A 27,026-nucleotide genomic window follows, 5' to 3' on the forward strand; every position below is an offset into this window, starting at 1 on the left:
TAGAATATGGTCAAAAAAAACGCTTCAAAAACTGACCCCTGATCCGAACAAATGAAAGCGCTCGGATAGAGCCCACACTGTTTTCTGCAATGCATACGTAAGTCCCAGCATCCTTCACAGTTACATTCTGAATGATGATGGAGCTCCTGCCTGACTCGTCTAAAACAGCACCTGGAACAAATAAATCAGGGATATATAAATACATTTATAGCATGCAGAGGAAATATGGAATCAACTAGAATATTTGCATTTCCTGAAGAAAATTCAAGTGAGGATGCAGGTGCTGGCCCACGTCGCACTGCATTAGCTCCTTAGCATTAGCATAATCTAGCATTAGCATTAACTAGCATTGGCATACATTAGCATTAACATATGTATTAGCATAATCATTAGCATAAGCATTGGATTTGCATTAGCATTGGATTTGCATTAGCATTCACCTAGCTACAGCATTAACCTAGCAATAGCATTAGCATTGCATTAAGCATTAGAATTAACCTGGCATTAACACTAGCAATAATGTTGAAAAAGGTTGAACATGTTAAAGGTTGAATAGTTGAATGTAATTTGTTTGCAAAGATTCAAAGGTAAAAACTGGAGAAGATAGACTCTAAAAATGGGATCTGAGCTGAAAAGTCACATGCAGTCTCACAAAAAATGTATAGCTCATAAAGTTTAAAAGTTACAAATTATAAAAGCATAAGCATACAATCTCGGGAACTTTCTGAACATTTTGATAGCTTAGGTGTAGGAGGAGTTAACGCAGACGGAATAAAAACCCAATAACAATAGTGAAGATGTCTCCTGCATCCTCACTATTGTTATTGGGGTTATTCATTTTTTTAATAAGTGCACCCAGAGCTGATGGTGGATCTGTTACCTGTGTAGGGATTGTTGTTCACTGTCCAGGAGATGGTGGGGGTGGGTGTTCCCTGAGCATGGCAGGATGAGGTGAGAGTCTGTCCTGTGTTTAGGGTGACATCACCTGGCAGCTCTTTGAAAGCAGGCCGCGTGTTGATGGACAGGTGGATGTCATGCCTTGCTGAGCCAGCTGTGTTGGTGGCAACACATGTGAACACACCAGCATCACCTGACTACAAACGAAGTGAGTCAGAGCACCATCACAGACAGATTGTATTGGTTACATACAGTCCTACTGACCTCTGCTCTTTCAATAATCAGCTCGCCTGATCGCAGGAGCGTGAATTTGCCCGGCAGGTGAGGCATCAGGGCGCCGTTCTTCTCCCATGACACAATGGGCTTGGGTGAGCCCTGAGCAGCACAGGGCAGCAGGGCCTGAAATCCCTGAACAACAGACAGTTCTGTTTGCGTGGGAGGAATCATGGGTGGAACTGAAAAAACACAGCAGGATTAATACACATGTCTTTCAAAGCCTGATAAATTGTCATTCTAAAAATAGCTGTGTCACACCTTGAATAAGCAGCCTCATGTCGTGGCTGGTTCTGCCAGCAAGGTTCTTGGCTGTACACGTGTACAGGCCGGCGTCACTGCGTTGGGTGGAGCTTATCGCCAGGGTTCCATTGGCGAAGATGTGAATGTGAGCACCGTCAACCACAGGCCTCCTGTCTTTATTCCAGGTAACTTCAGGCTGAGGCTGCCCATCAGCTACACACTCCAAACTGACTGGTTGGCCTAACACAGCTGTGTACTCAACACGAGGGACACTCAGCACAGGGGGAACTGGAGGAATAAAGGGTGACAGCTAAGATGTCTTGCATACTACACAAAACCATAGAAAAAAAATCCCACGAAAAACCAACTGTCATACTTGTCCAAACATTACAATTTCCAGTTAAAGCAAAGACCTGGAAAGTTTATGCTGGTGTGATTATTGAAATTGCCATTGCAAATCCGCATTTAATCCCCTCTAGGGCTCATGGTTTCTTTCATGGTCCAGAAACACCATTGTTGTCTAAATCTCTGGATTTGGCAGTTGTTGTTTTTTACATTTACTGTTGGACTATATTATAAAACCTGATGCCATCATGCTCAAAATAAAAACAACAAAAACAAAAGTATGTGTATTGAAAAATAAGACATTTTTTTTTTTAAACATAATGCAGTCAGAAAACCTACGTTAAATTCTGGTCATTACCAAAGCAGGCACATCTCCAACCTACTGTTATTAACACATTGACTCTGTTTGAGTTCACAGTCATAACATAATTTTGACTTTTTTTAAGATGAATTAGTTTAAACTGATAGTCCCCTCCCAACTTGATGTTTCAGAACTGAGAAATCAGCACCAAAGGGAGCATTGAACGACTGCAGGTAGTGTCAAATGTAACGTTTGTTACAGTTTTTTTGGACATTTCTAAATGATCAGTGAAAAGGCTTTCTGGAGTTGATTGCTTCAAAATGCTAAAATATTGATCCTAAATACATGAGGCAAACATCATTTGAATAGCCATACTTCAGATTAAGCATAATTGTGACACTCCAGAATGAAACTTCAAGAACCCTAATCCAGCCAGACTGTCTGTGTGAAAACTGTAAGTGTTGTCTGTCTAAATCTGTGTTTCTGTAGTAGATGTTTGTCTTTAATAGTCTTTCCCCAAAAAGGCATCTTTGTTATCTGTGAAGGCAACTTTCAAGAAAAAACTGACAACATACACCTGGGTAACCTGGTCGACTTCACACTCTGACTTTATTTCCATGTGGGGGATCACACATACCTTGGAGGACTAACTTGGTCCTGGCTACAGCTACACCAGCATCGTTCTTGGCCAGGCACTGGTAAGTCCCTGCATCACCAAGCGTGACCCGAGAAAACTTGAGAGCCCCGTTAGACAGCACAGCCATCCTGTGACCTGTAAAACAGAGCCGTGAAGCACTGAGACCTACGTAGGTGAAAGTCAACATCACAGCTGTAGTAAATATATATCCATTCACCTGTCGCTATGGGAACCCCCTCTCTTTGCCAGCTGACTGATGGTCTGGGAAGGCCTTGAACCTCACAGGGAAGAACAGTCCCATGATGCAACACTACTTGCACCTCTTCTGCCATTGGTCGGATTTCTGGGGGCTCTGCACATGTTGCAGAATCAGAACAATTTGTGGTCAGTATAGTCAGACATTAAAGCTTGGGGGCAGTTTATGCCTACTTATCATTAAATTTCTGATGTCCCGGTACAAAAGTATGGTTGATTCCACAACGTGATTTATTCTAGTTAGTCTGAGCTCCTCACCATTTCTGATCTCTCACTTTTTAAAACAGAAAGACCTTCTCTGAAACAAAAGAAATGGTGGGATATCTGTGCAGTTTTCTGTGTCGTCTATTTGATTTCATGATTCAATGGCCCTCATTTATTCACCTTGCCTGAAAGCGGGTGCAAATCTGACTGCACATTGACCAACCTGGGACTTATGAAACATTCGTATCTGACCAATCCCAGCGCACCAATGATCAGGTGTTGATAAATGCGGCAGCTGAATTGGATTAACATGTCATTAACATGTTACGCCCTCAAATATTCCAGGTTCGGAGGTCCCGCCCACTGACTTCAAATAAACATTTGCAAGGAAATAAATGTTTTCATTTCAAATGAAAATCAGCATCCTCACAGCTGAGATGAAGAAAAACAAAGATGTGCTTTTCGGTAGTGTGAAAACTGGAATTTAAGGAGCTTGTTTAAATGCTGGAAGAGAATAACGGAGGCAGTGAACTGTGTTTCTGTACAAAAACGGACTCAGGCTGAATTAAATTCTCAATAACTGCAAATTATGGTTTAAATGAAATGTTACTCATCCACAGCCTAAAAGCGTAAATCGCTGCTATTTGATCGAGACAATTCTTTACATTTAGAGTAGTCAGGCTGGCAAGCGTGAGCCTGTGCACCCCCCCCCCCCTTCCTGATGTATGCTAATTATCAGGGGATTTAGTGAAGGAAAACAAAAAAGTGCAGGTGTCAATAATAACGTGGGCTTTATAAAATATATTTTACTACGTTTTAATAGTCTGTTTTGATCCATTCTGAAAGTGTATGTTAATGCTTAAATGACAGCTGAAGCTTGTTTAATACTTTCTTTTCAGACAGAGATTTTGTTGTGTTCCAGCACAAATCCACACACAGGTTTGCGTACACGAGGTCAGACCAGACGTGAGATCTAATCGTAGCATACGATGACATCAGAAATGATTAATACTGACGTTTGCGTGAATTTGGTTGAATGCACGTCGTACGCTGAGATCTGAACGTAAGAATGGTTGATAAATTAGGGCCAATGTGTTTCTAATCTCTTCAATAAAGGCTTGTGGGATTGTGACAATCATTCTTTTTTCACTTTGGGTGGTTAGCACGTTTTAGATGGATTTAAAAAAAAAATGACCTCCCTGGTCGAGGTAATATTTTTTAGGCAGTGACTATTTTTATGGTAGACGTATCAATATACCGACATTCTATCCGTACGCAGCACCTCTCATTGGCCAGTTTGGGTCACATGACTGAGAGCAAACGTAACCCCTATCCCTAAAATTTGTTTTGAAACTGTATAAGGTTATAACCTAAACCTAAACCTAAACCTAACCCTAAGATGCTATGTACGTGTACTTTGGTAAACGTACCAATAGCACCAGGGGTTGTCCGTACGGCAACAGTACGAATAGAGACTTTCTATTTTTTTTACCAGGATTTGTTTGTTTGTCTGTTAGCATAATTATGTAAAAAATACTTAAAGGATTTTGACACAATTTTAACCAAACATAGACCTTTTGTCATGGAGAATTACATTATATTTTGGAATGGTAAATGAACTTGATTTATATAGCGCTTTATCACCACACTGAAGCAGTCTCAAAGCGCTTTACATATCAGCTCATTCACCCAATCACTCTCACATTCACACACCAATGGGACAGGACTGCCATGCAAGGTGCTAGTCAACCACTGAGAGCAACTTAGGGTTCAGTGTCTTGCCCAAGGACACTTCGACACATAGTCAGGTACTGGGATCAAACCCCCAACCTCTCGATCAGAAGACGACCCTCTACCACCCGAGCCACAGTCGCCCTGGAAGTGAAAAATCCCTATCTCTCCTTGACATTTTAAAAATTAATTTCGTTATGATGGGTTGTTTTCTCTATTGTCCCACTGATTATCTTCCAGATCACACCCGGATTGCGTATTTAATCACTCATTTTAGGGGCCCATACATCTAGACCTACTGTATCATTATTAATGGGGATTTCAATCCTTAAAAGTGTGAATAATCATGGTACCATGATCAAAATCACTGATTCATATATCAGACAAAGAGGGTATATGGTGCTCTTGTTATTTTACAGTGAACCACCCCGTTCACCTAATGGTCTGTATGAATAAAAGAGGATTGATTGCTGATTGGTTGATGAACTGTGTGTTTGAATTATTGATTTGATTGATTATTAATGTTTGTCATGTCATTACTAGAACACCTTGCACTGTGAGAGAGACGTGTTTGTGAACCACTCCTGCTGGGTTGCGTGCTGAGCATGTGTAACGACCAGCATGACTTGGCAGAACTGTAGTAATCTCCAACTCTCCTGTAAAAAAATGCAACACAAATACAGTTGGTGAGACAATGACAGTACATGTTTCACCACTGAGTGGAGATGTAGAGTAATACAAGCACAGGCCCTGAGGAAATCTCTCCTACCTGTTGGAAGGACATGATAACTTCTTCCCCTGGGGCTGAGTTTAGCTCCGCCTTTTGTCCAAGTGATCGTAGGCTGAGGACTCCCTTGTGCATGACATGGCAACACCACAGAAGACATTTTGACTGCTTTCACTGCTGTGACGTCATCTTTGATTGATGGTGGGGCTAAATGTGAAAATAATGATTCTGTTAGTCTGAGATCACACTTTATAGTCTACTTTTTCAACGAGCCCTAAGCGCAGTACCTTGGAGGATGACTTCAATGATCCTGCGCTCCTCACCAACATCATTGACTGCAGTGCACTCAAAATAACCCTCGTCCTCGTTGGTTGGGGACAAAAGCACAAGAGACCCAGAAGAGAGTAACCTGGGCAGAAAAGTGATGTGGTTTGCCTTGATTTCCAATGATGTGTGAGTCAAACTATCTAAGGCTACGTTCAGACTGCAGGCAATGCTCTGCCCATGTGTGACCTGTATTCCATCTGTTCAAGACAGTTTGAACAGCACACAGTTTGTTTTTTTCTTTTTTCATATCTGACCCAGGCCACTTTCATATGTGCTCCTAAATCTGATAGGACAAGATATTTTTGGAAAGGGGAAAAAAGACTCAAAATAAATAACCATGTTTTGACTAACTTTGGGCATCCTTAAATATACTCTGGGTATGACGTTAACAACTCAAGAAAATATTAAAAAAAAAAAAAAAAAAAAAAGTTCTTTAAAGTGCACCCTGAAAATAGAATGCTAAAACAGACATTTTGAACCAAATCATGTCATCATCATGACATTCTACCAGAAATTTCATTAATTTGTAAAATATCGCAAACACTTATAATAGACCTTTTTAATCTTCAAACTCGTTTTTTTTTTACTGTTCAGCTTCCGTCAACCCTTCTTATCAAGTGTTCACACTATTTGTTGCCTGTTATTACACGAAGACTATTGTTGTACTTCTCCCTATATAGATAAAGCTTAAGTGAATTAATATTCTGTGACCTTTGACGAATAAACATTGGTTGTAAATATCAAACTTCTGGATTGTATCTCTATTGTAGTCCAGCCATAACATTTACAAACTATCTTAGTGATCTAGGATCTGTGCACCCTCAGAAAATCAGCAGGTCACATTATTTTGACCTGAAATGATCTGATTTTCCATCGTTTGTAATTCTTCTCCAGTCAACATTTCCTTCATCCACTGGAGCCTCATGTTTAAGAGGAGTAAAAGGCTCCGTAATCACTACGAAGAGGTTTACGCAGTTGACGTAGTGCTCTTATTCTCTATTATTCTAAAGTTCGCCAAGTGTTTGCAACTGTCGTCACCTGCGGTCACAGATTTTTTCCGGTATAGAAATAGACCATTGGGTCCCAAACTTTACCCAGTCCCGTACCCCTTCAGATATTTAACCTGAAGCCATGTACCCCCTCCTCCTGCACACTTAAAAAACATCATGGAATGTAGTTTTTTTCAACCTTGGGGTCATGACCCCATGTGGGGTCACATGGAATTCAAATAGGGTCCCCTGAAATGTCTATTAATTTATAGCAATTGAAAAATGCTGATTAAAAATGTATTTTTAAAGTGTTTTAATCATTCTTTTTGAAATTATAACATCACGCACACTCGTTTTCTTTGAAATAAATCTAGTTCAAATAAAACAAGTATAAAAATAGTATAAACAGTATAAAAATGTCTGAGCTGGTGCATCTTGTCACTTTAATGCATTAATCCTGGCAACAACAAACATTATCGAAAGCTAATTCTAAAAAGATTTTTTTTTAAAGTCTCTGGAGACGCCACATTTTGTAATATTAAAATGGAGTCATGACATCAAAAAGGTGAAATTTGTCTCTGAATTTGACCTATCCTGTTGAAGAATAATAAAAAAGAATAATCTGGCAATGCATGGAGGCTCCTGACTGCTGGTCAATTTATATTCTTTAATTTATGTACCCCTGTGACAATTTGCGTACCCCTGGGGTACCCGTACCCCACTTTGGGAACTTAGGATATAGAATCACCTGCGCTTTTTAAAAAAGACAAACAAACAAAAAAATATAGTATGTTGCTATTGTTATTTTCATAAGAAACACATGGGTTTTTTTGTATTTGGTTTTTCCGTTTTCCTGTTTCTGGTTTCAAACTAATACAACAAAAAAAAAAAAAAAAATTATAATTTATTTCTATTTTTTAATTTGATTTTGAAACAAAATAACCAAAGAACGGATTTTATATGATACATACTGTACGTGGTATTTTGCAACCAACAAAATGTGATTAACGTTATTTATTTATTTATTTTATGACTATGGTGTTCACTTTTGTTGCACACAAAATGCCTCGTTATTTACTTCCGTAATTACAGTGTGAGCCTGTGTGGTCACTTATTACCTTAGGACCTCTTTTGCACATGTTATTCACTTCAAGGTCACATTCAGTTCATATTATGAACCATTGGCACCTTGTGTGTGTGTGTGTGTTTTGTTGTTTTTTTATTGTAATTTTGGTGTCTTTTAGTATGTTTTTCTCTCATTTTGTGTTTTGTTGTCATTTTACATATTTTTCTATTTTGTTTTGTGTTTTCACTTGACATTTTGTGTCTTTCTGTTATTTTGTTGATTTTCTCATTTTGCATGTCTTTGGTGTAGTTTTATGAATTTCGGTTTTGTTATTTTCTATATTTTTCTCTCATTTTGTGTTTTTTTGTTGTTGATTGTGTGTTTTTCGTTATTGTTTTGTGTATTTTTGTAGTCACTTTGGGCCTATGTTACGAATCTAGATTGGATTAATCTCCGTTAGCTGGCTTCAACTAACCAAACATTCCCTGTCAGACAGGAGCTGTACTACGATATGCTCACAACACGCTAATTTAAGCCAAGTGATTACAGCCTCGCTACGTGCACGTGCACGTCAAAGGGGTGGAGATTGCAGCATCTGACCAATCAATGGAGAGAGCTGGCAGACTGAGCATCTTTACAATGAATGGAGGAACATTCCTGGTCTTAAACAATTATAATGAATATAAATCCATGATGACAGCAAGGAGCAACAGTGAATTAGTGCAGCTCACAGCAGGAGGCAGAGCTTTTATACTCGCTCAGATCTGATCCACTTCATTACTTGGCACTGACCAGGTTGCTGAAGTTTAAAATTATGAATAATTAAAATCCATAATTCAGACCAAAGACAACACTGTTGTTACAGAAAAGGCCAGAATAAGAGAACTCAGGCAGGAAGCTGCTGACACTGTTAATGTGTAAAAGCCAGAGATTATTTATTGTATTAATCTATTGGGTGATAAACAGACAGCGCTCTGCAGTTAAAGTTTATTACAGCACACACGTTTTCCTATTCAAGTAGACCTCTATCACACACACTGGGATGAGAGCACATTGTGCATGTTCCTGCTGATAATGTCAGCCCCAGCGTATGAATTAATTAATGAATTAATGACTTCAGCCGTCCGTGCACACGGATCGACACATACTTCATCAGCTGACTGTAAATCAGTCCATTAAACATAAATATATATATCATTCCTAAAGGATGTCATCGGTAAATGAAAGGATTAATTTATCATTATTAATCTCCTTTCCTAAACGCAGCTGTCAGATCTGAACCAACCAGGATCATCAATGGGCATGTCATTTTCTAAGAGATCTGATTGGTCAGGAGGCGGGGCTTTAGGACTCGCTAACATCCAAGCCAGAGAAAAACCTGGTCGTGACCAGGTTAGCCGTTCAGCATTAATTGCCTTAGTGACTAAGCTACAGCGAGGTTTGTAGTCCAGCACACACTGATGAAATCCCAGAAGTTAGCGCGATAAGACGTCATCTCGATTCGTAGCTTACCCCCTTTGTGTTACTTTTGTGTCATTTTGTTTACTTTAGGCGGACGCACAAAATCAGACCAAGGATTGCATGTGTCCTCTGGGCTGCTCGTTGCCCATGTCTGCGATACACTGATAGAAGTCACATTTATTGTGTAATTTGAACAAGCACACACATTTCTCCCCTCAAAAAAAAAAGAAAAGTGAATTGTGCATTAAAAGCTACCGTCTGAATGTAGCCTAACATCTACGTGAGACACTTGGGGGGAACACAGTCACGGCTCACCTGTAAGCTCCAGGCTGCAGGCCGATTTCAAGTGGAGCGCCGTTCCTCTTCCAGGACACTTGAGGTGGAGGTATACCTGTGGTTTCACAGCTCAGCACAGCTCTGATCCCTGTGGTTACCGTCACGTTGAATGGGCCTGAACTGATTGAAGGGCCCACTAAGAGGAGACAGAGCAGCTTTAGCTGAACACATGCTGACACCAAATCAAGCTGCATTCATGCCTCACACTCTCATTTTATTTATTCCAATACTACCATAATGTGGACTGTGGAAAAAGAGCTTTGACAGGATGTATCTACCAAAGACACGAAGGTCCATTCCTCGTTGATCTGAACCAGCCTGATTGGACACAGTGCAGTAGTAGCGGCCAGCGTCACTCAACTGAGCCCCATGTACACGTAAGGAGCCCTCTGATAGCAAAGTGTACCTAAAATCAACACATAAAGGCAAATACTGTAGGTTTTTTTTTTTTTTTTTACAAAAAAGTAACCATTGAAGCATTAGGACCTACTTATTGCTGTCTTTTGCTAATGGGAAGCCATCTTTCCGCCAGATGATAGCCGGGGAGGAGCCACCTTCGACTTCACAAGGTAAAAGTGCGTCCTGGCTGATGTGCACAGTCACCACTGAGCCGCTCTCCTTTATCACTGGTGGCACTAAAACAAAAGGTAAATCGCTGAGTTAGATTTAAAACTACAGCTACTTGTAAAAGCCCTGTTCTTTAAGACCTGCATACGTGTGGATATCATCCCAATTCAAAGCTACACATAGACATAAACACGGTTCAACCTTTTTCAAAAAAATGTATTCCTAAAAATGGATTTGGAAAATAATAGTTGCTGTAGTTTTATGTTTCTTTTTCAGCTCATGAATTAACAACCTCCTGTTAACAACTGGCGTGTTCAGATAAAAAAAAGACACAGGAGTTTCTGTTTAGCCATAAGTTGTATGATAAGATTCATATTCATTCATATTCAATATGAATGATTCACACTCACTCACACTGTTAAATGTAGATATGCTGGCCTGCTGTCTGAACTCATCAATCAATCAATGTTTATTTATAAAAAGCCCTTTTCATACAAAGACATGCAGCTCAAAGTGCTTTTACATAGTTTAAAATAGGCCATGTTTATTGTAGGAGGTCATGTCTATGACAGATACCAAGGCACACTTTTTGACCACTTTTGGTCAGAAACAGTTTCCTCCTTTTTCCCTTTCAAACAGAGACAAAGGAGCTGAGAACAGGAATGTATGACTGTTTGTCTTTCCCCCGCCGTGAAGCACACGGCAGGATCTTCTGTTTTTCTCCAAGAATTAACAATGAAACATCCTAAAAGTGGACACACATTTTTGATATAAGTTTGAAATATATTTTTCTATACTGCCACTAACTCTCTTTATTCACAGGAAACCAATTCTTATTATAAGATCATAGAATTGTTTTTACAGTAAAAGTGTTCCTAAAGAATATCTCTCATTAACTTTGCATAAAGTATATCATGTTTGGTGCCAGAATAACCGGGAAAATATGATCTCTGCTTTCGTCTCGTTTTTTAAAGTTATAATCTAACTGGTTTCTGAGTTATATTCGAATTTCTTATTCGAAGAGGTTTCTCATTCATTCATCCCTTATCACACATACATGATAGCAACAACCCACAAAACATCCAAAGCAATTTAATTGGCTCCCGAAAACATGTCGACCAATAGAATCGCTTAGACAACGCTAAAACCAAAGTGCAAAATTCAAATCACTGGATTTCCGTGGTGCTCGTCACTCCGGCCCCACTGCAGTGTACGTTATTCTCGTTTGTCAACTTTTATTTTCTTTGTAAACTCAAAGTGTTTTCTTTCATTAGACCTTTTAAATAAGCTTGCACGTCCAGAGAAGAAAAACCTCCTGTTCCAACTGCAAGAGCTGAAACCTTGAACCAACACAAGAACAAAGGTCTGCATGATCTGAGCTGAGTCTGAAGGCCAATAGAGCAAAGCACGCTGCGCTGAAGAAGTCCACGCAAGGTCAGTTCTCGACCCGTGGTGAAGAACACAAGTCAGTACCAGTAGAAACCTGCTGACGAAACAAGCTGTGAAACGCGCTGAACAACCCACAGGGCCATCCATCCTATCACAAGCCAGAACCAAGCTTTGCTCCTCAGACTTTTCTTCAACAACCCCTCTGCCACAAGAGAAGGACCACCGACCACGGACCCATCAGAACCGAGGTACTCTGGATCTCAAATTCTAATCGGGCCTAAAGTAATCGCAGCCACATGGATCCACACTGATCTTATTATAGCTCTCACACACACACAAACGCACACACACACACACACACACACACACACGCACACACACACACACACACACACACACACACACACACACACACACACACACACACACACACACACACACACACCTCATGCTACTTTTCTTTCTTTCTCTACTAAGTTTTTACCTTTAAAGTGTATATACATTTATCCTTAGTTTAGTGAGTGTAGCGCGCTTTTAGCTTTATTGTGTTAGTAGGTTTTTAACTTGTTTTGATTAATAAATGTTTAAACTTTGAGAAGTTGTCTGTGGTTTATGAAAATATTACAATCATAAGGTTTGTTCTATGGAGAGTAGATAGTCGTGACAAGAGTTCACAACCCTGGATGACAAGATATTAATAACTAATTAAGTGATCTGAAACACTTTAACTCGATTTCAGATGGCACCTCTTGGCAAATTACTGTAATATTAATAATAATTAATATTATAATTCGTATCACTCCTTGTCCAAGCTCCTCCCCCTACACTATGGATACGTTAAACGTATCTATAGACAGCCACTCTATGCATACACAGCGCCACTCATTGGCCAGTTTAGATCACGTGATAGGTGCACCACGTGATTTAAAGTTCCGTCAGTTGTATTTTAGCTCATATTCATTTTTAGCTAACCTGCTAACCCTTTAATTTCAGCCCTATCCCTAACCCTAAAACCTTTATGTCATATATGTCATATATGTATTTTTAAAGGTGGAATTTGCCGTGTTAAATATGTTAAAATGAAAAAAATGTATGTGTCAAAAGTGGGATTTGAACCCACGTTAGCAGAAAGAAGAATTGTTGAGTTCTTAAAACATGACACAAGACGATCAGGTCTGTTTTTTTCAGTAGAAACCACACGTCACATTGAACTATGTGAAACAGACCAAACATGCTCATTAGCTATAATACTATTTAAAAAATGAGTACCAAAGCTTTCCACTCACTTTTCCAAAACAGCTGTTCACTTCAGACATAATTACAGTTAGTGCGTCTATATTCCATCATTATTGGGTATGGAAATGTCAAATTTAACAGCATACCACACGTTTCTCACACAAAGAGGATTTAACATAATCTGAAGTCAAAACCGTATAAATCAGAACCAAATCCATCAAGTTGCATTATTTAATTCACTAAGAACGTATAGGTGTGGGGTTTCAAAATAAAAGCTAAAAGGATCTGCAACTATCCATTACATCAACCCGGTTTGATGGTAGATACTCTAACAAACCTTAGTTTATCTTTATTTTATGCAATAAAGTGAATGAAATGGCACCATAGTACAACTGCTGACATGTTTCATTAAAGCTGTCCACTATGTCAGAGCCATTGAGAGAAGGCAATAGTTAGAGAGAGGCAGATAAAGGAGGAAGATGCAATCTTTAGTTAAAAAGGCAGATACAACTGGTACAAGTACTTAATATACATAATTATATGTGGTATACGTTATTTATGCAATATTGTGGGAAGTTAAAGTTTATCCAGAGAAGTGAGAAACTGGATGTCATTGGGGTCTTAGGGCTGGATTTAAAGTTTTCAGTGACTTGATGTGGGCAGTTTTAGACATTTATTGACCTACAGTATATCTGTGCATTCAATCGTGTAAAAAACCTTAAAATAAAGAGCTACGGTAAAAGTAATGTATTGATCATATGGTTGTGTGATGTGGACTTACAAAGAATCTCCACAGAAAAGAAGAGACTGGTGCTTCCAGCCATGTTAGTAACCACACAGCTGTACCGACCACTGTCCTCAGGCCTGACCTCGTGGACCTCCAGGTACTGACCCCCTGCAAGCCGCTGGAAGCGACCCCCCAGCTGAAATGACAAGATTGATGAACAAAGTGTGAAAAATGAAAACTCTATGATGCAACAGTTGATTTGAAGCTCAGTGGACAACCTGCAGTTTGTCTTCATCCTTGTACCACTCTATCTCAGGAGGAGGGTCACTGTCAGTCAGGCACTCCAGGGTCAGGTGGCCACTCAAAGGAACGGTTAGTGTCCTAATCTCCTCTGAGCCAAAGAGCGTGGGAGGAACTGTGACATAGCGAGGGGTTAAACAGTTAAAGAAGCACATCACAGCAATCTGACAATAAATGAACTTTCAATTTCTGGTTTTAACAATGTTTTTAGAGTTATAATTATAGATCTTGATGTACCACGAGTGGATAAAGATGTATCATAAATTTAAGCTGTGTCATTAAATCAAACACTTACTCTTGGATGGCAAAAATTAAATCAATTGCAAACTAAAACCAAATGTGCATGTTTATGTGTATAGAAGCATATTTTTACAGCACAGTGCATGCGATACTTGGACTTATAGGTGCAAATAAAAGCAGGAAACCAGATAACATGGTAAGTTCCTTCTGCTCGTGTCACCTTGGACTTGAACCCAGTGATTTCTTCCATCCTCTCCAGCCAGGCTGCTGGCCAAGCAGGTGTACAGGCCTGCATCCTCAATCTATAAAAGACACAAATCATCTGGTTCAGGGTTCTTGCAAGATAATGGTGTATTTACTGTTTTTAGGGTTCTTCAACTGGTGACCTGCAAGCCATATGCTGCCCATCTTTAACCCCGTAAAGGCCCAACTAATGGTCTATATTAAAAAAAGTAAAAGCATATTTAAATAAAGAAAAATGCAATCAAATTTTTTGGAACTTTCACTAATTTTGTAAAAATTGACAAACACATTAAACGTAACTTTCTATCGACCAATAACTTTTTCAAAACAAAGAATATAATGTCTTTAACGAGCGTAACCAACATGTTTTCATGACTGCCTTGTACTTTCTAAATGCATTTTGAAACATTAGTTACATTAAACTATACTTTCTCTATTTCCTGAAAGGTTTCCCTCAAAGAAAGAGAAAAAATGTGTATTTCACATAAGTCTCAATAGAAATTGGTACAAATTATCTTTTACCAGTGTTGGGCGGTAACGCGTTACTGCCCCGACGTCACTTTTGACAGTAACTAGTGCCGTAACGCAATATATTTCTAAAGAAATAACGCCGTTACCACTACAATATGGTGCGTTTGTCCGTGACTTTGCTAGCTACAATGTACTTCCTGTTTACAGTGGTGCTACATATTTTTGCAGGATGCCGTGCCAAACACAGTAAAACAGTAGAAGAAGAAGCATGTTTCTGTTTTCATCACGTGCGCCAATCATGGCGAGTCAATGCGAGAGCAGGACGAGCTTCTCAGAGTGGAAATATGCGCATTATTTTTGTCTCCAAAAGATGCATCAGTGAAGCTAAGCTAACGCTGAGACTGGATTTTAACGGACTGTGACTGTTATCCAGGGACAGGTCAGCCAAACTATTGCACGGTATGTTGTTGTAAATAAGCAGCCTGTCGCTGCTGCTGAGTCACTGCTAACAGCAGCTCATTAACATGATATGTTTAGCATTGTGTAGCTGAGAAAAATGCTGTGAATTAGTTTTTCCACATTTATTTTTATTAGCATTTTCAACAGCAGAATGTGCACCTGGAATATGCACAGCTTACTTTACATTACTGTGTTATGGCTGAAAAATTACTGTTTTAATTTTGGAGCGGGTGTTTTGTGCTTTATATGCACATCATTTATGGTTGTTTTATAGCAGTTGATCAACATTGGATTATTATATTATTACATCACTAATATGAAGCTGTATGGACACAAATGACCCAAAATAAATAATACATTCTTTAATTCTAAGTAACTCAAAAGTTACTTTTTCCAGTAACGCATTAATTTTTGGTGTAAGTAATCAAAACAGTAACTGAGTTACTTTGTGAATGAAGTAACTAGTAACGGTAACTAGTTACTTTTTTCCAGTAACTAGCACAACACTGTATTTTACATATCTGCTTTGGTTTGAAATTTGGATTAATGGACATGGAAATGTTTTTAAAAATCTGGCTTTAATAGAAAAATAAAAAAAAGGAAAAGAAAAAGAAAGACCTGACCAAGATTAATGATGGTTGAACACTTTGTGGTTAAAAAAAATTGTGAGGTTATAAACTTTCCATGTTGTGTTATATAAAAATGCTATATTTCGATATCTATCCTAATCTACACATAAAAAAAGCGCAGACACATATGGATCTAAAATTAATGGCTTGAGCTATTTTAATGTTATTTTTAATTAATATTTGCTTAAATGTTGCCTTTGTTCAATCAGTGTGTATTTTACCTGAACTTTGCTAATTTTGACAAAGCGTCCATCTTCCTGAACTATTTGGCTCCCTTCCAAAGGTAGACCATCCTTGAGCCAGCTGAGAGTGGGAGGTGGGACTCCCACAGCAGAGCACTCCAGCTCCAGTGCACCGTTCAAAGCTATGGTCAGCTGCTCTGGAGAGCTGGAGCTGGAAATCTTCGGAGGCTCTGTGATTGAGTACAGTTTATTCAAAACCCCAATTCAAAGTTAGAAAGAAGTGAAATGAACTGATGATTCTGGCATTACCGAGTATGGTCAGGTTGAAGCTCTTAGTGCTGCTTCCAGCCTGGTTACTTGCTACACAGCTGTACAAGCCAGCATCAGAAGGAGCCACATCTGGCAGCTGCAGCCGCGTCTCCTCTCCATCCAGCAGCAGGTTACGATGAAGTGACAGCGGCTGGCCGTCCTTCATCCAACTCAGTGTGGGCGGAGGAATGCCTCGTGCTTCACAGGTTAAAGTCACCAAGGATCCCTGCACCACGGTAACAGGCTCCACTGGTTCAACATGATCCACACCAGGGGGCACTGCAGACCACGCACACACACACACACACAGAACTTTACACACAGCATGGATGATCTACGATAGGACAAGATTTGAAAATATTAATTAAAGTTTGGCTGTACATTTTCCTAGAGCTCTGGAAGATATGTTTTTATTTAATTTATTTAATTTACACATTACTAAAATTACAATTAAAATTTGAAATAACACCTCACAAGTTACCTTTTTTCACATACAATATTACACTACTTTTTTTTTTTTTAGCTCTAAAATGAATTCAATACAAAACCTACAGTTTTCTCCCCACTGCCATACGGACACTAAGGGGTCTATTCTCCAGTCTGGACTTAAGCGCTTTTCTCCGGTCCAGGCTGCTGACACACCCACCACGCTTAAGGTAGACCAAAAGTGTCTATGTGTGAATGAAGGCGGGCTGAAGGAAAGGAGGTGGTGATGTTATTTTTTTGGGGCTGTCTAGAATTTATGGAACCTGGAGTTTTCCCAACGCTTGTAAATGTCATTGGAATCCATGAAAATGATAAAGTTCACTTTTAATTTGAAACACCTTCATTGATAAACAATGTAACAGGTTGATTTGATCAGATCATTGATCAGATTATTGCAGTGTGACTGCGTCACAGTAAAATCTCTTTCCTTGATCGTCCTCACCATCATCACCTTAATCATAATCATCATCATCATCATCATCATCGCTGTAAAGCGTGACCGAGTTAGATGCGCTGGAGATATGAGGAAATAACCTGGCCGCAGAGCGTCCTGCTTTAATACAGAAGGATGTTTGCACAGTTTTAAATATAAATACTTTAAAGCGATCTGAGCTGAGCCTCATTAAAATATGTGTGGGAACAGTTTGTGTTCCATCCTCATCTGCATATGACAGCGTGTTTCACTCTGTAGTGGATCAAACTGTGACTTTATGTTGGACATAGTATGAAAATAGTTGAATCACTGTGACCAACGTGGACAGAAGTCTGCGTCTGTCAGAGCTTTAATTAATCACAGGTGCTGCTGCACGACGCACGATTCCGTGTCGCTTCAAATGTAACTAAGTCCATATTTCTAGTGCAATATAATGTTTCACTTTATCGGGGTGCTGCACTAATTCCAGGGTTAGAGGCGCTTAAGAGGAAAAGGACTTACGCACAACGGAGAATGCACGTAAAGCCAGATTTGAATGGGAACGCCCACATTTCAGGGCTGCTCCACCCACAATACGTAACTGGGATGAAGGTGCGCAGCGACTGACTTAAATACAGGGGGAGCGGGGCGGTGTGTAGCTCGGTGGGCTGAGCGCCCGCCCCATGTACAGTGGCTGTAGTTCCTCACTTGCAGCAGGTCCAGGTTCGATTCCCGGCCTCTGTTGTGTGGCCATTAATAAATTATTCTGATTCTAAAACAGTCTGGAACTAAAACCTGGAACTAAACATAACAACCCTGGATCAATCTGTCACTGAGAATGTTCATGTACATACTATTTAATTTAAATGCTCACCTGCACTACTCATCAATGCACTACTGCACTATTATCTTATTATTATATTGTACTATTATTTTTCTTTTTCTTTTTTTAAATTATTATTATTATTATTATTATTATTATTATTATTATTATTATTATTATTATTATTATTATTATTATTATTATTATCTTGTTATATTATTTAGTTCTGCACATATTAGTCTAAATACTGTTTATATTTATGTTTATATTTTTTTATTTATTTTTTTCTAGTTGATTGTTATTATTTATTGTTTACACTATTAGAGAGAGCACAGTTCACCAAGTCAAATTCCTCGTGTGTATAACATACATTACTTGGTCAATAAAGTTGTTTCTGATTCTGATTCAGTTTAACTGACTGCCAGAATATTCAATTATTGGTGTAAATGGCTTGCAGTTTGTTTAAAGGACAACGTTCTTTTTTACAGAACGTAAATATCTGTTTATATACTTGTTAGATCTACCTGGCTGAAATTTGCCCAAAATCCACTTTTATCATATTTTCTTTAAGTTTTAACTACGCAACTTAACTTTCAATGACTAATGTAGTTACTTTATATCTCATACTTTATTCCACACACTTACAATTTGAGAGCAGTTATAATATTTTGCTTGACCACATTTCATTTTTAGTGCATTTTTTGTTTTTTGCTTTTAATTTAAATGAAAAGGTCTTGTTATTTATATGTACATTTGTGTTAGTACATATGTGTCCATACCAACCTGTCATTGCCCAATCTCGTTAGATCTCTGAAGCTAAGCATGTCTGGGACTGGTTAGTAGTTGGATGGGAGATGGATGGATGTGGCTACAATAGTAGCTTATCAACACTAAGTGTGGAATGAAAGAGTAATGCCTTAATTCTGTATAGCACTTTCAGTGTCTATGATAAAGTGCAATAAAAAATCCAATGCATTAATACATATTAGTACTAACATGGTTAATTATGTATTTAGCTCAAGTTCTGTCAACATGTATTCCACTAAAGGCCTATTATTATAAACCACTTTTTAATTATTTATTATTACTATCAAAACAATCAGATTTTTTACCTTGGACTTGAACATCATAGCTGAGCTCAGCCAGACCAGCTTGACTACGTGCCACACATGTGTAAACTCCAGAGTCTGACAGCTGCACAGGAGAAATCCTTTAGAGGAAGGGACAGAGTGCATTCAGTCAGTCCGTTGTATAAACACTGACAACACACGATGTGATAAAATACACAATACTGGTTTCAAAGGATCAAAGGACGCAATATCTGGAAAAAAAAAAAAAAAGCTGTAATTTGCTGACCTCAGCTTTGAGTCACCAGACAGGAGACGTGAACGTGGAGAGAGGAGCAACGGACGTCCGTTCTTCAGCCAGCTGATCTGTGGTGGGGGCGTTCCTGTCGTCTGACACTCCAGAGTCACAGCACTGTCCTGTGTGACCTGCACCTCTCTGGGGACGGTGGTCTCACCAGAGATGGACGGAGGGACTGTGCGAATCAAATCAAATGTTTTGTATGTTTCATTTACACTCAAATACAAGCGGATGATTCAGGTTTCAAAGCCCACCTAGTACAAAGAGGGAGTAGAACTTGCTCTCCTGGCCAGCTGAACTCACAGCCAGGCAGGTATACATCCCAGCATCCTCCGGACTCAGCCTCAACAAAGTCAGCGTGCTTCCATCAGGGGTCAGCCTGCCAAGTTACAGACACTATTTATGATTTGCACATTCTTTTATCTGACTTAAACCAGTCATTTCTCCATCACACCTACTCACTTCATTCATATTAATGCGCTAGTGTCTAACAGTCATTTACACGCACAAATACACATCTTCTTTCTCTCCCGTTCAGCTGGTGAACAGCTGTATCACAGATGTTCTGTTTCTTATTTGTGATACATTTGAGAAAGTATAAAGCATTACATTATATTCACGCACATCATCATCTTGGATTCCTTCAAACATTTAAACAACATCGTTGATCATTTCATTTAAAAAATGTTTAATCTAAACAAAGCTTTGTTTGGGTGCAGATTGCAACTGACTCACGCAATGTAGCGGGAGTCCGAAGGCTCCACGGTCACCCCGTCTTTCAGCCAGCTCAGGTGCGGAGCCGGAATGCCATTAGCTCTGCACTCCAAGGTCAGCTCATCTCCCATGGGTGCACTGACATCAGTCGGGCGGTCAGAGTCCAGGATGGTGGGGGATACTGAGTAGGACAAACATCAGTGTACTAAACCCACTCCTCACATATAACGTCTTACAGTTGAATAGTGACTTCCCTACCCTGCACAGTGAGGGTGTAGTTCTTCTGTGTCCGCCCCTCGCTGTTCTTGGCCACACACGTGTATGTCCCAGCATGAGACAGACTGAGTGGTCCTAACTCCAGCCTGTTGCCCCGAATGGCCCACTGCCAATGCAGACTACTTTCTAGAAAGCAAACACATCCTCACACTGCAGCTGCTACTCATGTAAAGTCATGAGTGTTGAGATTGTTTTTGTGGCTGCTTCCAACGTACCAATAGGAGTTCCATCTTTGAGCCATGTGATGCTCGGGACAGGTACTCCTGTCGCCTCACACAGCAGGGCCACGTGGGAGCCCAGGGTGTAGTTTAGGTTCTCTTCTAGGGGTCCATCAAAGACTGGTGGCACTGTAGTAACACATTATTTCAAAATGCAGACCCCTTAAAAAACAGTTTTAACCCAATATTATTCATTTGGCTGCAAATACAACACAGTCATCTTGTGGCATTGTTTTGCATTCATTTTTGAAGATTTTTTCAAAGCATTCTTGCATGAGCAAGCATTGGAACCAATGGAAAAACTTAGAGAGAAACCTCTAGCAGAATCATATTAATGGTGGCAAACATCTGCATTAACCATTTGGGGTTTAAAGAGAACAGAACAGGACAGAGAAAGAACATCAGAATAAAAGTATTACAAAACATTGCACAAGTGCTTTACCATGAACTGTCAGTCTGAAGGTTCTGTCCAGCTGACCAGCTACATTTGAGACCTTGCAGGTGTAGATGCCACCATCCGACAGCTGAAAATCAGATGGAATAATTGGTCACATATGACATGAAAGGTAAACAAGCATAGAATGTCTGGCTAAGTTATAATGACAGCATATTTTGCACCTGAACTCCTGTGATTTTCAGCTGATGACCATCCATCCTCACACCATTCCCTGCAGCCAGCTGCAGTCCGTTCTTGTACCATGTGACCTCAGGCTTGGGATGACCATGGGCTTCACATTGCAACGTGACAGAGGAGCCAACCTGAGGGGTCACAGAGTCAGACTCAGCTTTGTGCCGAGGCGTCAGGGTTGGCGGGACTGTGGGAATTCAGGAAAGGAGAAGAAGTGATCTCACTTTGATTAATTCAGAATGGATTTAATTCACTCCTGAAGTGTTTACAGGCACAGCTGGCCTGAGGTAAATATTTTTGAGCCTGATTGGTGGTTTGAGATTTGATCATCTGTATATGTAGATGTGTTGCAAATGCGTCACCAATTAGCTCACCATGAACATGCAGGAGGATACTCTTCTGATCCTGCCCTGCAGGGTTGGTGGCTGTACACACATATTGCCCTGCATCTTCCAGTCTGCCCCGGGGCAACTGCAGCATCTGCCCGCCTAAAAATTTTGAATCAAAAAATCAAAAGCAGACTTGGACTGAATGTAGTAAATAATTCTGTTAAAATGTAAGATTTAGATATTGTAGATCACTGACCTGGAAGGACGTTTACACCCACGCTGAAGTGTAAGACTTGCCCGTCTTTGGTCCAGGTGATTTCTGGAGGAGGATACGCTTGAACATCGCACAGTAATGAGATCATGTGGCCCTCGATCACGCTCACATCCTCCTCCTTGGGTCCAATTATTTTAGGAGGCACTGGTGAGAGATAACAAAAAATGCATGAACCAATACACTTTAAATTAGTTTAAAATAACCTCCTTTCAGGGAAAAACTCAAAGAATAACAACCAAAAACATACTGAAAAGTACATTTTTGGGTTATCACCTTTTCTTACCTTGCACTGACAGACTAAAAAGCTTCTCAACTGTTCCAACCTTGTTCTCAGCGACACATAAGTACCCAGCCATGTCTGAAACCTGGACACTGAGGAGCTGGAAGGTAAAACACACCTGTTAATCCCTAAATCTAAACAAAAGTCCCCTAATGAGTGATGCTAACCTGGAGCTGAGTGGCGTCCTCACTGATGTGATGCTGTGAGTCTGTCTGCACCGGCTGTCCATCCCTCAGCCAAGCGATGACTGGAGCCGGGTGTCCGCTCGCATCACAGTGCAGAACCACAGTGCTGTTGACCACTGCACCCATTTCCTCCATGAACGCCTCAGATCCTCCCATGATCACAGGAGGGACTGATGGGAAGAAAATAAACAGACTGGTTTAAATATTATTTCCGATCATAAAATGATTCTGTGAGAATAAATCCCTGGTGTGCTCTCTTACTGAGGATTTCCAACTCAAAGTGCATGTGATCTTCTCCTGCCTCATTAACAGCCTGACATGAGTACTTCCCACCATCCTTTTTCTGCACTTGTGTGATTTGTAAGACTTGTCCACCTAAAATAAAAAAATCAAACCCACACAGAAAAGACATTTTCATTTCTTAGTAAAAATAGCATGTGGGTTAGTCACTCCCCATATGTTCTTTTTGTAGATCAAATCAGACCTGGCAGCAGAACCACTCCATCAGCAGACGTGAGCTTTTCACCATCCTTGTACCAGCTGACCTTGGGTGGAGGGATGGCATTGCTCTCACAGGATAGGCTAATGGTGTGGCCTAAGACAATCTCTCGCTTTTCAACCATGTCCTCCTTGTCTTCATCGCCATCATGTCCCAGAACCCAGGCTGCTTCTCTGTTGGTCACACGGTGGAAGATCGGAGGAACTGGGAAAGAGGAAGTCCTTTCAGTTAAAAAAATGCGTAATTTGTTTTACTTCTAACTAACTAACACTGCAGACCTTGAATGGTGACATGAAAGTCCCTTTTGTCCTCCCCAGCAGAGTTAGTTACCACACATGTGTATTGTCCCTCATGGGACCGAATGGCATTTTTTATGTGGATAAGGTGGCCGTTTTCCTGAATGCCTACATGAGAGTTACCCGTCAGTGACTGCAAGACAAAAAGATGCTGTCACATGATTTGTTAATAGATATGATAAAATAAGCAAACAACCAAAGCATTCTCTATGGACACAATTCAATATAGCATTACGGGATCTACATAGACAACTCAATGTACCATTAAGGGCAATAAATAAATCAATATAGTGTAGATCCTAGGTTCCCAAATTGTGGTAAGGGTACCCCAGGGGTATGCAAATCATCACAAGGGGTACATGAATTAAAACAGCTTGACAACATTGGAAACTAGAATATCAATCAACGAGCAGTCAGGAGCCTTTATGTATTGCCACAAATGACACACTGACCGCTGTAAGACTACCCTCTAGTGGTGACAGAATGTTTTATTATTTTTTTTAAAGTGTGCCAAACGTGCTTGATGCCCTTGCTACCACGTATTGTTTCTCACTAAAAATGCCAGTAGGCTAATAATTCAAATAAATGTAATAATTCTTAATAAGGTGTTATAAGGAGAGTATGAAAAGTTTGGAAACCACTACTGTAGATAAATCAAAAGGTTAATAAATTTTGCAACAGTGAAAACAATATGAAAATAAAAAAGAAAACAAATATGCTATGTATGATGGGTGAGGAAGTAGTAACCCTTTCTTGTTGCCAGTAGAGGCTGCTAAAGCTTGAACTTTGGGAAGTGTTTGACTCCTAAATGTGGTGTTAATACTGCTGCTGAGTTTTGTGTGGCTCTTTGAGATGTCACACTAACCTGCCCATCTTTAAACCACTGAACTTTAGGCTCTGGGAAACCCTTGGCCAGGCAGGACAAAGTTGTGCTCCCGTTGAGTCGTATTTTCTCTGCATAACCGCCAAACCCTGAGGATGTGGACTCCCCTTCAATCTGTGGTGGGACTGATAAAAGAAAACAAACCTCTACGTTAGAGTGTTTACTTCCTCTCTCCAATGTATAGAAAGTGTAAACGTCTCTTACCCAGCACACTGAGAATGTAGTGCTTGGAAGCCGTGCCAGCTGGATTTGTGGCCCTGCAGGTGTAGCGGCCGCTGCTGTCTCCGTGTGCAGAGCCTAACTGCAAAGATTGACCACGGCGAGTGTATGTCAGCTGGGAGGTGGAAACGATGGGCTGACTGTCCTTCAGCCAAGTGATGCTGGGAGTGGGTGAGCCTTCAACATCACAGGCGAGGGTGGCGGGGAAACCCAGCACCACCGACACCTCAGAGGTGTCATTGGGTCCCTTGAAGGTGGGAGGAGCTGAGAGAACATAAAAAAGTAACATTCTTATATGTTTATTAGGCCTGCTGGTCAGCTGTGAGAGGTGCGGCACCACCCAGTCCACGAGACAAGATTATGCATGGAAAAATGAATAATGTTGATAAGCAAGAATGACTGATTCTGAATCAAAGTTGCACAAAATATAAACAAAATTGATCCATGTTTATTTAACATTGATTCATCATTCCTTCACTATACCTGCCTATCCTATGCAGCACACAAACCCCAGTCCTGGAAGACACCTGTCCTGCATGTTTGAGATATTTCCATATTGAGTTACTCATTATCAGGCTTTTTGTGTGAGTATTTATTAGTAACTGATTCAAGTTTATAAAAAAGGTACAATATGTTACTATAGCACACAAGTATAAACATGTAATTTAGATTATCTCCTATTACAGGTTTCCCCAAAGATCTGAAAAAAGCTGAGACCTTGAACTTTGAGTCTGAACTGACGCATCTGAGTTCCTGCGTTGTTACTGGCCAGGCATTGATATAGGCCCTGGTCCCTCAGTCTCACAGACTTCACCTTTAACACCTGGCCATCTTCCAGGAACTCCACATGAGGGTCTCCTTCCCGAGACAAAACCCTGGAGAAAAAAGAGGCTGAATGAGGAAATCGGTGCTCGTACAGGCTCCGCTATATAAAGTTTGAGACTGTTTCTTACTCGCCGTCACGGCTCCATTCTACTCGGGGAGCTGGTCGTCCACTAACTCGACACTGAAACTCCACCTCTTGGCCGAGTACTGCAGTAAGCTCCTGCAGCCGTGATGTTCCCGAAATGACTGGTGGAGCTGGCAACAAAATAAACACATTTGATCCTTTTTAAACTTCTAATAAGGACTATTAAAAACATTACGCAGAAAGAGATACAGCTGCACCTATGACATTTTAACAGTTTTTTTAACCATCATAAATTCTCACAACCAACTTGTCCTCTGTCTCTTTGTAGCATTAATAAGCGTACCTTGCACCACAATGGCGTATTCTCTTCGGGCCTCACCAGCTGAGTTTTGAGCAATGCAGGCAAATTGTCCGGCATGTTCTTGTTGGACTCTGTAGATCCTGAGCAGCCTGTTGCCATTTTGGAGATAAACTCCTGGGCTGTCCACCTGGTAATACACACATTGTCTCACGTTGCATTACGACTACTGAACACTTTGTGGTATCCAGGGATAAAGACAAATAAGACATTTATAGAACCTGTAACACGAGCAGTATACACTTTATTTTGCATGCAGTGACTCACGTGGTGACCATCTTTAGTCCAGGTAATCGTTGGAGACGGGATGCCAAATGCATCACAGCCCAGAGTGAGAGGCTGCTTCAAGGTGACTGTGAGGTTCACGAGCTGGCCATCATCCTGGATCTCAGGGGGAACTAGAACATACCACAAGAAATATGATTTAATTACATCCTTTGAGGCTATGTTAACCAAAGAGAAAATTGAAATATAGTACAACCAAATCCTCACCGTTAACTTTTAACCTCGTCTTTCTCTCCACAGAACCTGCTTCATTGGTTGCCACACACTTGAAGTCCCCGCTGTGGCTGGCAGATGCTGCGTTGATTACAAGAGCTCCGTCCCTCGCCACAAAAAACTCGGAATGTTCAGGGTAAATCTCCAGGCCATTACGGAACCATCGAACCAGGGGACGAGGAGAGCCTTGAGGTGCAGGAACAAGACCACATTTTAGAGAAAGTAAAAAATCAGCTTTATTGATTTTGTCTAGCAAAGAGAAATGTTACTTCCATCTCAGATCACCTCCACAGGGTTGCAATCATCCAAAATTAGAAAATGCCTGGATTAAATTTATCTGTTTAACAGTGACAGCAGGGACGACTATGCCAAATCAGTTGCAGATTGCAAGCTTTAGATTCTATGGTTAGTTTTAAAAGAAAAGATAAAGTCTGAACAAGCAGTACAAAGTGGTGTGCTCACTCAGCAGTCCTAAACAGATGTGCTCACAGGATTGCTGGGTTGAAAAGAGTTTAAAGATGGGATGGAGGACAGCAGAAGGACCAAATCCCCATTAGGATACACTTCTAAGGTGAGGCCAGCCAGTGAATCACAAGTGATATGACCTGAATGCTGCAGCTTTTTCTATTTTTATACGTGTGATAAACAGTAATCTTACACATGTACTGTATGTAGGAAATCAAAGACAGGACTCTGTCTGGCACTCAAATATACCAACCAAAGGAGCAACAAACGGTGGTATTGTCAGTTTTCTCTTCAAACACATGCTAACAGTTAAGGAGCTGTGGGGGAAATTCCTTATCTCATGGGAGGAAATGCACACAGCTGT

At 40.3% G+C, this 27,026-nt stretch overlaps 1 protein-coding gene across 1 annotated transcript in view; it reads right to left on the minus strand.

Annotated features, from left to right (window-relative positions):
• hmcn2 (hemicentin 2) overlaps positions 1-27,026 on the minus strand; it is a 75,350-nt gene that overhangs the window by 11,671 nt on the left and 36,653 nt on the right. The window contains exons 26-64 of the mRNA XM_028457087.1: positions 26,192-26,383; positions 25,967-26,097; positions 25,685-25,829; positions 25,385-25,511; positions 25,149-25,306; positions 24,417-24,695; positions 24,195-24,337; positions 23,312-23,462; positions 23,019-23,237; positions 22,796-22,909; positions 22,517-22,704; positions 22,353-22,449; positions 22,052-22,213; positions 21,841-21,954; positions 21,457-21,653; positions 21,281-21,362; positions 20,836-20,967; positions 20,603-20,746; positions 20,366-20,525; positions 19,885-20,009; positions 19,622-19,805; positions 19,378-19,475; positions 16,545-16,823; positions 16,275-16,465; positions 14,472-14,553; positions 13,990-14,126; positions 13,766-13,907; positions 10,283-10,427; positions 10,071-10,198; positions 9,772-9,928; positions 5,901-6,022; positions 5,656-5,820; positions 5,435-5,542; positions 2,914-3,048; positions 2,697-2,831; positions 1,432-1,701; positions 1,162-1,352; positions 881-1,094; positions 37-171 (exon numbers count right to left, since the gene is read on the minus strand). Of these exons, the coding sequence (XP_028312888.1) occupies positions 37-171; positions 881-1,094; positions 1,162-1,352; positions 1,432-1,701; positions 2,697-2,831; positions 2,914-3,048; positions 5,435-5,542; positions 5,656-5,820; positions 5,901-6,022; positions 9,772-9,928; positions 10,071-10,198; positions 10,283-10,427; positions 13,766-13,907; positions 13,990-14,126; positions 14,472-14,553; positions 16,275-16,465; positions 16,545-16,823; positions 19,378-19,475; positions 19,622-19,805; positions 19,885-20,009; positions 20,366-20,525; positions 20,603-20,746; positions 20,836-20,967; positions 21,281-21,362; positions 21,457-21,653; positions 21,841-21,954; positions 22,052-22,213; positions 22,353-22,449; positions 22,517-22,704; positions 22,796-22,909; positions 23,019-23,237; positions 23,312-23,462; positions 24,195-24,337; positions 24,417-24,695; positions 25,149-25,306; positions 25,385-25,511; positions 25,685-25,829; positions 25,967-26,097; positions 26,192-26,383 (6,078 nt within the window). The remainder of the gene's footprint in view (positions 1-36; positions 172-880; positions 1,095-1,161; positions 1,353-1,431; positions 1,702-2,696; positions 2,832-2,913; positions 3,049-5,434; positions 5,543-5,655; positions 5,821-5,900; positions 6,023-9,771; positions 9,929-10,070; positions 10,199-10,282; positions 10,428-13,765; positions 13,908-13,989; positions 14,127-14,471; positions 14,554-16,274; positions 16,466-16,544; positions 16,824-19,377; positions 19,476-19,621; positions 19,806-19,884; positions 20,010-20,365; positions 20,526-20,602; positions 20,747-20,835; positions 20,968-21,280; positions 21,363-21,456; positions 21,654-21,840; positions 21,955-22,051; positions 22,214-22,352; positions 22,450-22,516; positions 22,705-22,795; positions 22,910-23,018; positions 23,238-23,311; positions 23,463-24,194; positions 24,338-24,416; positions 24,696-25,148; positions 25,307-25,384; positions 25,512-25,684; positions 25,830-25,966; positions 26,098-26,191; positions 26,384-27,026) is intronic.

Source organism: Gouania willdenowi, chromosome 9, assembly GCF_900634775.1.
Source record: "Gouania willdenowi chromosome 9, fGouWil2.1, whole genome shotgun sequence".
Taxonomy (NCBI): Eukaryota; Metazoa; Chordata; class Actinopteri; order Blenniiformes; family Gobiesocidae; genus Gouania; species Gouania willdenowi.